Source organism: Miscanthus floridulus, chromosome 9 (genome assembly GCF_019320115.1).
Source record: "Miscanthus floridulus cultivar M001 chromosome 9, ASM1932011v1, whole genome shotgun sequence".
Lineage (NCBI taxonomy): Eukaryota > Viridiplantae > Streptophyta > Magnoliopsida > Poales > Poaceae > Miscanthus > Miscanthus floridulus.
The window spans coordinates 25,622,334-25,632,481 of NC_089588.1; the positions used below are offsets into that span (position 1 = coordinate 25,622,334).

Here is a 10,148-nt window from a genome sequence, read left to right on the forward strand (position 1 = left end):
ATTATTCACTGCCCTAGCTGCACAGTAAATTCGAAATCACAATTTCAGAGGAGTCCCATGTGGCCAAGACGCCAAGTCTTGTATTCTAAAGATTAAAGATTGGAGACAACAAAAAATTAAATATTGATTGAACATATATATTCCTGACATACATCAATCAAGGGCTTAGGGGCAATTGGGTACCTCCCAGAAGGCTCGAACGGAGAGACAGAGTAATCTCAGTTGGAGGACACCAGTGTGAGGACAAACGTTTGCCCCTGTGCCTACGCTTCAGGTAAATTTTCCTCCACGATATTAACATTTCATGGTGTCCTGTTAATTTCAGTTAACGTACTGGGGCAACACGTACGTGCAGATGCAACGCCTATCGTCATTTAGCTTTCATGAAGCCAACCACATCGCTTCCCCATCTTATCAGTGGACTGAAGCAGCAGTGTATTCTGCGAGCACACGGATTATTCTGGCCAGACATATCTAAGCCACAAGAGGAAAAGTCAAGGACTTACTGTGAATCAATGAATTTTGGACATTTTTTGGTGATCTGCATCTGTACCTTCGGTCAACTGCTTGTATGTAGGAATACAAAAAGAAAACTTGCTCTGTTTTCATTTTTTGTTCACTCTGCTTTCTTTAGCTTCCTCCAGTTCATGTACCCACCAAGCTAAGCTAGCATCTGAATTAGTCTTGTCATCCAAGGCATCAAACAAATGGGTCCATCGATCATCGACCGCCCATACAGCAAGTCTTCCTGTTTGCTGCCAAAGGACTTCACATCTATCGCTGTTCTTTTCATTCAATCTTTTCAATTAAAAACGGTTAAATTCCTACGTACCAGCAAAGAAATCGAGGATGGAAAGGAACGCAACAGTGTCACGATTGGTGTCTTTTACCAGATTACTGTGACATCCATTATTACCGTACCGTGGACGGAAGACGGCAGAGGAGACTTGCCAGGTCGTCGGCTGAATAATACAAATGCCGAGACACATCGGCCCACAGCCTGTTAGGTTTGTTTTGTCTAGTTGCTTGATGATGATGGCCGAGATTGGCCCTCTTCAGCGGTTCGACGAAACCGGGCCCGTTTCGAACCGTCCAAGCAAGTTCCGGCAGCGCTGAACAGTCGCCTACGGCCCTACGCTGTTCTCTGCCTGGACAGCGTTGATCGCACGAGCACCGCCTCCGCCTCGTAGTCAAGGTCAAGCGACCTTGTGTGCGGGAACCTCCCGATAGCCTCAGCGAAAATTTTCTTAACATAGAGTTTATTTTAAACTTTCACCCAAAATGTTTTACAATAGAAAAACTTATAACATGTTATGATATATATAACGGATTCTCATGTTAATGTTTAACTTGTCATTAAATGATTTTATTTCCGCTGAAATTATCATAACATGGTTATATCCCGCTGTTATAAACAATAGATATTATATTCTGATGTTGCACGGAAAGTGATGTAAGAATGGCTAAAATATTGTAAACTTTATTCTCTCATTTATGATCCTGTTGAAAAATATGGATTTTCGGGTTCTCCCTTGGGGTGTGCTCGACAGGACTGTCTGATGTAGCTCACCTTCGGGATGCTTAGTGTCTAGTGGAAGACAAGCGCCTTCGTAAGTGAGTTATTTCGGACGGTTCTGCCACACCCACCACCTGCATGCCCATGACCAAACCGCGCGCCCAGAGCCCCTGCACACGTACATGAAGAAGAACACCACACACAGAGCAGCACCATTAGGTCTTGCTGTGAGGCCGTGAATCCGACGATGGGGCGGCAAGCTGCCTGTCCTGGACGAGTAGACACCCGTGCAGGAGCTCCCACACCCGGGAGCACCACACGAGGATGTCTTGCCACGAGGCTCACAAGCATGCGTTCGCGTCAGGTCGCGGAGCGCCATGCTGGGCAACCCACCGACCAGGGACGCCGGTAGTTCAGAGGACGAAGACGCCAGAGCAGAAGTAAGCGAAGATGAGCCCCATGCAAACCCAGAAGGGGCTCGAGACGGAGGGCCCACGCGCACTCCAGGGGATCCGAGCGGGCACAACCCCACCATTGAGAACTCGTCTCCGGCGGGTCGACGCACCAGAGTTTCGCGGTGGGGGACGCGCGCCAACATGCAACAACCCTTGGAGAAGGGAGGAGCACCCGGGCCCCTGCCGGGGGAAACTCGGCGCCGGTGGGTCGAAGCCTGGGAGTTCCGCAACGTGGAGCACACACCAGCACGCGTCAGGGCTAGGACGGGAGGTGGGAGGAGGGTGTCGGTCGCAGGCACGCGTGGATCCATAGTAGATCCGAGCTCAAGGGCCCCGGAACTAGCCCGCCGGCCACCCAATGTCACCGGTGACAGAGAAGAGAAGGTGGGCAGTGGAAAGGGATTGGGAGAGGGGCGCCGGTCGCAGGCACGCGGATGAGAAGTTAGAGAAGGCAGATTCGATCTCGTGGGCCATGGATCTGGCCCGCCGGCCGCCCAATGTCACCCGAGATGGAGAAGAGAAGCACTACGGGAATCAGGAGATTTGACGAGTACCCCTGGCACTCGGCAAAGCCTAAAAAACACTCGGCAAATGGTTTGCCGAGTGTGACACTTGGCAAACGACACTCGGTGAATTTTTATCAGCAAATAGACTTTGCCGAGTGTTTTTTGTCGGACACTCGGCAAATACTTTGCCGAGTGCCCAAAATACACTTGGCAAACATTTTTTTCGAAAAAAGAGCCACCACAAACATTTTTTTTCGAAAAAAAAACCACCACCGGCCAGTCTCCGCCGTCCGCCGTCGGTCTCCTCGGCGGCGCCCTTCCCCTGCGTCTCGCCTCCGCTCCCCGGCTTCACGGCCGCTGCCACGAGCCACCACCAGCCACCATCACCATGCCACCGCCGCCCACCACCACCACGCCACCACCCGCCACGCCGGGGAAGAGAGGGAGAGGAGGGGGCGGTCGGGCCGGATCCGCCCCCGGGGAAGAAAGAGGAGGGAGAGGAGGGGGAGGCGGTGGGAAGAGAGGGAGAGGAGGGGGCGGCCGCGTTGGTTCCGCCGCCGGGGAAGAGAGAGGAGGGGGCGGCCGCACCGGATCCGCCGCCGGGGAAGAGAGAGGAGGGGGAGGGGCGCCGGCGGTGGGATTAGAGGGAGAGAAGGGGGCGGCCACGCCGGGGCCGGATCCGGCCTCCCCGTGCGCCACTGTCGCCGAATCCGCCCACGCCGGGGCCGGATCAGGTGGAGGCGGTGGAGGAGGGAGGGAGGTGCGCCGGAGAGGGAGGAGGGGAGGGGCGGCGCGCCGGTGAGGGACGAGGGGAGGGCAGGCCGCGCCGGTGCCGAAGAGGGAGGAGGGGCGGCGCGTGCCCGTGCGCTTAGAAGGGGAGGGGGCATGCGGACGCGGCGCGGGGAGAAGGGGAGCGTGCGGGGAGACCTAGGGCGCGTCCGCTGGGGTTAAAAAGATTTTTTTTTTCGTTTGCCGAGTGTCCCAGATCTGGGCACTCGGCAAAGTTTTTTTTCATTTTTTTCTTCTCTTTCTTTCCCAGAAAAAACACTCGGCAAACCCCATCTTTGCCGAGTGTTTTTTTTTGACACTCGACAAACCACCTCTTTACCGAGTATTTTTTTTTGCCGAGTGTTTTTATGGCAGCACTCAGCAAAAAACTTGTTTGCCGAATGCCCGAGAGAATACACTCGGCAAACACAAAAACACTCGGCAAATTTGACGTTTCCGGTAGTGAAGGTGGGCAGTGGAAAGGGATTGGGAGGGGGAGGTCAAACAAGACCCTGTTTTTAGGGCCCAAGACCGTCGGGAGGGAGTCATGTATCGAATAATTGTAGTGTTATTGGTCTTGATTTGTAAGTTGTCCTTTTGTTGGAATTTATAGGAAGAAGCTGCCAAACTGCACGACTTGGAGCGACGACTCCTTGTTCTAATACCATGGCAATGCCAACAACCAGCAAAGAACAACACATATCCTCACATTCTCATTTCATCCCTCTTCTTGACACATGCGCCTCTCTGCGGCAACCGCAATGCCACGAGAACTGAGTATGGTAGCAGCTGCAGCACCGGCCATGGCGCCGACCGCCTCTGTGGATGAGGTGGTCTCCTTCAAATTCCTCTTCCAGTTCCTGACGAAGCATGCACTCGAAGCTAAGGTGTTCGCCGCATGGGCGCTGTGGTTTCTCCTACGCTACCTTCAGAGTATCTTGGGCCCTATGCGCAGTCGCTCGGGGCACTGGCTAGTCTACTACGGTGCCATGGCCGCCTACTATCTCCCAACTGTTATTGCTTTTTCTGCGGCCAGTGCCGTTTATTCCTCAGAATCTGACGACCTCAAAGCTATCCTCATCGTCGGTTGCTCCATCTTGCTGTTCTCATCTGCCCGAGGTGCTGTCACTATGACCGCGTTCAGTCTGGAGCATGGTCCAGTCGGACCCCAGAGCTGGCAACTGCTCCCATGGCTTCTCTATTTTGCATGGGTGCAGTTGGATCTGATAAGGTCGAACGGACAGATGGAATTAGCAGAAGTAATGTCTTTTGTAATTTTCTTTATTGCTCCGTTGCTTTATCTTGTGCTGGCCAAGCCACGATCGCGAGCGTCCAAACTGGACCAGAAGACCAAAGAGGTTGCTGACTACATGGTGCGTGTGTCCAGGTCGTCGTCGCCGGCACCCTTCTTCCGTGGCGACGCAACTCGCAGGCTGTACGACCGCTGCAGATATTCCTTTGTGAAGCTGAAGAATGGCCGATGGATTACTTTCAGTAACGTGCTCCAGCAGCTTTGCCGGCTTCCACGAGATTGTGCCGTGGATCCAGATACTTGCCTCGCCTACAGCTTCTGCAGGCTGTTGGCAAGGCGCTACTTCGGGTTTCCTTGCGCTGAGGATGGGAACGAGCAGGTGCGTGACTTTGTACTGACGGAGCTTCTGGCAGACTGGAACAGGGGATTTACCATAGTTGAGGTGCAGCTGGCTCTCCTTCACGACTACTTCTTCACCAACTATCACTCCAACATAACCTCTGGCTTGGTGTCGGTTAAACAAGGGATGGTAGCGTTCTTCCGTGATTCCCTGCTCTTCCTAGCTGGTGTTCTGCTAGGGCTTGTAATCAATGTAATCAGTGGCAGGCGTCTCCTGTTACTGCCCCTGTTGGTGGCAATTCCGGTATGGCTTGTCATTGCCTACATCGTGACTGGGAGGGCCGAGTCTCCCGTTTTGCCAGTGCACTGGCATCCAATACGGAATATCTTCTTGTATTACCCTTACAATCACCCTGTTCGCTTGTTGGTTTCAGCCAGCCCAAACCAGTCAGCCAACAGTATTTTCCTCTCACAACAAACCAGCACCAGCCAGCACAAATCAGCCCAGAAACCAACCAGCGAACAAGCCGATTCGCGGCTACCTCAGTACTGGAAGGGGAAAATGGGTCAGTACTCGATCATCGAAGACTATGATCGCCGCTCATTCAACAACAAGGCACTTATAGCCTGGTGCAAGGTACATATGCTGTCTCAAGTGTCATATAGTTTCATCAAGCATCACCCGGCAGAAGAAGAAGATGTCGGCGTTGCAGACTGTGTGAAAAGATTGGTAGCTCGTACTATCCAGCAGAACATGCTGTCCATGGGCACGAGGTCACTCGGTGCCGTCGTCGACAGAGACAACAGAGCCCATGATGACCATTATATCTCATGGACCTGCAGGCAAGAGACTCTCACGCACACCATCCTCATATGGCACGTTGCAACCTGCTACTGTGACATGATGTCCCAGGAGACAGTGGAGGAGGACATGTCCCAGCAGTCCCAGCCATTGCAGGAGCCGAGCACTGAATATCGTAAAGTTGCCACCACATTGTCAAGATACTGTGCATACCTGGTGGCATTTCTTCCCGAGTTACTGCCTGAGCCTAGTCTGACCTGAAATGCAATACCTTGCGCATGAGCGCCCGCGGAGCTTATCGACGACCTCTGGTTGGTTGCTTTTTTCCGTGGGTCCCGCGCTGCATGTCACTTTTCCGCACTTGAGCATCCCGTGCATGCAAGACTCACGGCTCCGCTCCCTCGGCTCCGCTTCATCTGGCTCCCCAGACTCGACTCGGCTCGCATTGTTCCTCTCTGTCTCTCCGTGAGCTCCTCTCCGGCGCTGCTCCCCTCTCTCTGACGCTGCTCCTCTCCGGCGCTGCTCCGGCACTGCTCAACGTGTGCTTCTCTCCCTTGGTGTTTTGAACTCCTTGTGCTACCCTGATGCTCACCGTCCACAGGCCACTGAGCTCTCAAAGCAGTGCTTGGTGCTTTGCCCTCAAACCCTAGATCCACAAACCTTGTTCTTCGTGCTTATATATCCTTCTTCTTGCAGCTCTACACAACGGGTGCCGTACCACCTTCGTGCGCAGCCATTTCCTGGCGACAACCATGGCAGGCGCTCCGCCCCAACGCCGGCAGTAGAAGCAAGCTCGATCGATGGAGCAAACATGCTTATCCGCTCTCACCCAGGTACTAGTGGTTTGCTTCTTCCTCTCCGGCTAGAATCGAAAGGCAATCGTATTTTAAGTCCTTATTCTCATCTGTTCCTTTTCATTGGATTTCTAGATGTAGATTTGTCAAGTTTTGGTGCCGGTACTTTTCACACTATAGTACCAAGTTCTTGCCTGAAATGTGGACCTCAATGGCTCGAACTCCTCAAGAGTTTGCTTCTTCGTACCTAACAGATAGCCCATATGCCCAGTCCCGTCTCCTTATTTGTAGCCCATATGCCCAGCCTCAACTCAATTAGTAAGATTCATGTGATTGATCCATTTTCCCCCATGTACTGCTTGTAAACTCAGTTGGAGATTCCTTTGCCTTCATGCCATGTACCCATGTTTAAGAATAAGAAAAGACCATCTATTGCACTTGCTTGTAAACTCGCAAAGTTGAAGTACCTGATGAAAACCATATTCTCTCAGTGTGCTTGCTTTTTTTTGTAACGTGTGTGCAGTGCTTGACAACAAAGGCCGTTGGTTTACATTGTTGTGTTACATCGTTGAACACAAATAAAAGAGACATGTTCCAGGATATCTTATACGCACTAGCAAATTAAGCCAGGGATGGATTCATACTTTTTATGTGATTTACCCTCTTTTTTTTGAACCAAATTAAGCCTAGGATTGATTACTTGTACTATGAAGCTATGTCCTGCACGGCTTGGTTCAGTAGCTGTTAGTGGTATTTGCATGTGTATTTGGTCTTGCTGTTTTGAATATGGAGGTTGAATTGACTGCTACATTTAACTTTCTGTATTTGGTCTCGCTATTTGCAAACTGAATTGACTGCTACCTTCAACTTGCTGTATTTGGTCTAGCTAATTGCAGACATGCATGTTCAAGAAAGTATTTGATCCAATTTAATTTAATTTCAGAGCAGAAACTACGAACAATTTATTCTAGTGTAGTTCTGTTAGATGAAGCTGGTAGTATAAAGAAAGCTATAAACTAGAAGTATGATATCCAGACATCTAATAGACTAATACTAGGTAGCAGATAACTCTGGGTTAGTATTAGTATTAATATTTCATTCATAACTCTGGTTTATGCCTCAAAAAGTCATGTAGCAGATAATGAAGATAATTTTCCTGCTACAACCAGCTCTTGTAGAAAGTTGGTGATATAATCTTCTTATCTTAAAAGCAATCATGATTGTTAGATTTATCTCTGTCAAAGGTAGCAAGGGGTAGGATGTTATGCAAGTCCAGTCTGTAGCATTAAAAATTCACTACTGTGATGCACTAATTTTCATTATACTGAAATATTAACATTTTTCTCTAGTCAATTTTTTTAATAAATACTTCTGTAGAGGATCAAGGCCCTTTTTTCTACATTGCAGCATATCTTGTCTTCTTTGGAAGCCTTGCATGTCCAGTGATCTGCACAAGTATTTTAGAGCTTAAGGGTGATGCACAAGTATTTTAGAGCTTAAGGGTGATGGGGAGCTAAGGTTGCACTCATTATATTCACTGGCCCCTGAATTTGAATGCTTTGCCTTTGGTCTGCCATTATTGCACTTGGATATGTTACCAGTCCACCCTATGTTATTCAGTTGTGTTTCTTTTGTATGCATGCACATAACATACAGTGTAATGATAGCAATTCTAGAAATCAGGCTACATGTTTTTTAATATTTGTTTGTGTATGAGAATGTCAGATGAGCCTTTTAATTATTTGTGAGTAGTTATGTCACATGCTATGCTTAAAATTTTGATAGCCGTTGTTTTTACTAGATTTTTTTTGCTTGGACATGCTTCAGATTTTGTAATTGAACTGCTCGAGAAATTTATCACATTAAAACTAGTGATTTGCTGATTTGTTGAATTAAGATTTGTACATGTTATATAGAGCTACAGCTTATCCGGTGTAAATGTTCCAAATTGTTTTCGGCTCATCTTTATTTTATTGCTCAATGCGTACACTACTTGGCTACTTATCTGGTTCTCAATTAATTTGTTTTCCGACCATCAGACTTTTTGTTGCATCAAAGTTACTCCCTCAAAAATGCAGGAGAGCCTGTGCTTCTTTTTCATTAAGAAGAAAAGGGGTGAGAACGCTTACAAACACACCAACGCATCAAAGTTACTTAATACTACCTGATGTACCTATTATGTTTGACATAATGAAAAGTTTGAAGGTGTGCTCATTTAAGTACAGAAAATGTCATGTAAATTTGAGTTCAAAAAGTTCTATCTCCCAACGTTGCAGGTGGTTGGAGTGTAACTAGATTTATAGATTGTAAAAGAAACCATTGTATATATGTTTTTTACCTTTTAGAGAAGTGGTACACTAATGTACCTAAGATGTACTCTATCCGTTCTAAATTATAAGACGTTTTGGTTTTCTAGATTCATAACTTTTGCTACGTATCTAGATATAAGTTATGTCTAGATACATAATAAAATCTATGTATCTAGAAATATCAAAACGTCTTATAATTTAGGACGGAGGGAATACTTGTTATTGAGGAGCGAAGTTTTTTTTCATAATATATTATTATTTGATATAATAACGATAGTTGTGAACATATAAATACATAAATATATACATACCTGACTGTATTAAGTATATACCGATATATGCTTTGTTGGTGCTGGATGTTGGACGGTACTCCGTACGTACTACCTATGTCTACAAAAACGTACTACCTATGTCTACAAAAACCGTCAAGGTCGTCCTCCATGAAGTCTTGCAGGAAACAAGAGATCTACTGCTACTAGGAAGGACACGTGGGACCATGGAGGAGAAGAGAAGAACGATTCAAGGACTTCAGCTGCCACTGCCAGAAGACGATGGGTCTGGGCTGAAGACCTTTCAGAAAGGTGTTTGGCTCGGACGGCAGCTTGAGCAGGAGCTAGACGTCTCATCGCGCTGGAAGGCCATGGCGGATTTCTGGGTGAAGACCATCCTGTACATCGCTTCAGCTGACAACGCCGCTGCACACATTGAGCGGCTCGCGCATGGTGGGGAGTTCGTGACGCACCTATGGGCCTTGCTCTGCAACGCTGGTATATCCTGAACCAGGCGTGGACTCCATCCGCTGGAACCTAAGGATGCATGATGCCTGCACCACGGCCTGAAGCTACTGTGTCCCAAATCTCAGTCGCACATGGCGAGGGAGCAGAAATCCGGCAAGTAATATGTTTCCATGAATCAAAGTCCGCCATAGCACTGCAGCTGCTAGTGCTACTAGTCGATTTTGTTGTTCATCTGTTATTTGTGCGCTTGTGAGTCCTTCCTTTACAGTGTTCTTTGGTTCAGGCTTCAGGGATCACTTTGTTTCAGATTGGGTATTGTGCGTACTACATTCCACGAGGTCATCCTGTGTTGTATTGTATTTCTTGTACTGTGATTAAGTACTTTTGTATAATGATGTTAATGATAGTTAATCCTTTGAAGGACTTGAACGGCGACAATGTTGTGAGGGATGAGTGAATGACAATGATCAGAGCTTTGGGCCTTGTTTAGATGCCATCCAAATTCCAAGTTTTTTCACTCTCTCTCCATCACATCAATTTTTAGCCGCTTGCATGGAGTATTAAATGTAGGTAAAAAAATAACTAATTACACAGTTTAGTTGGAAATCACGAGATGAATCTTTTGAGCCTACTTGGTCCACGATTGGACAATATTTGCCAAATAAGACGA

The 10,148-nt window shown here is 48.0% G+C and overlaps 1 protein-coding gene across 14 annotated transcripts; it reads left to right on the top strand.

Annotated features, from left to right (window-relative positions):
• Positions 1–3,955: 3,955 nt before the first annotated feature.
• Positions 3,956–9,892, top strand: LOC136483550 (uncharacterized). 14 transcript variants are annotated; one of them, XR_010765499.1, is made up of 4 exons: positions 4,374–4,504; positions 4,633–4,876; positions 6,335–6,471; positions 9,196–9,892. XR_010765499.1 is itself a non-coding variant. In XM_066480655.1 (3 exons), exons 1-3 carry the CDS (start codon positions 3,983–3,985, stop codon positions 9,345–9,347), a joined length of 1,191 nt encoding a protein of 396 aa, XP_066336752.1. In that variant the 5' UTR covers positions 3,956–3,982; the 3' UTR covers positions 9,348–9,892. The 14 variants fall into 14 exon arrangements, 6 of the variants coding, with proteins under 6 accessions (XP_066336752.1, XP_066336754.1, XP_066336749.1 ...); XR_010765498.1 differs by having other exon boundaries at positions 3,956–6,266; XR_010765494.1 differs by having other exon boundaries at positions 3,956–6,177.
• The last annotated feature ends 256 nt before the right edge of the window (positions 9,893–10,148 follow it).

What these genes read in the sequence shown, in the direction of transcription:
- LOC136483550 (XM_066480652.1), top strand. Translation starts at nt 3,983, where the DNA reads ATGCGCCTCTCTGCGGCAACCGCAATGCCACGAGAACTGAGTATGGTA. An exon ending in CTGAGGATGGGAACGAGCAG is followed by an intron (nt 4,877 to 6,334) that starts GTGCGTGACTTT and finishes TTCTTCTTGCAG; the next exon opens with CTCTACACAACGGGTGCCGT. An exon ending in GCTTATCCGCTCTCACCCAG is followed by an intron (nt 6,472 to 8,510) that starts GTACTAGTGGTT and finishes TCAAAAATGCAG; the next exon opens with GAGAGCCTGTGCTTCTTTTT.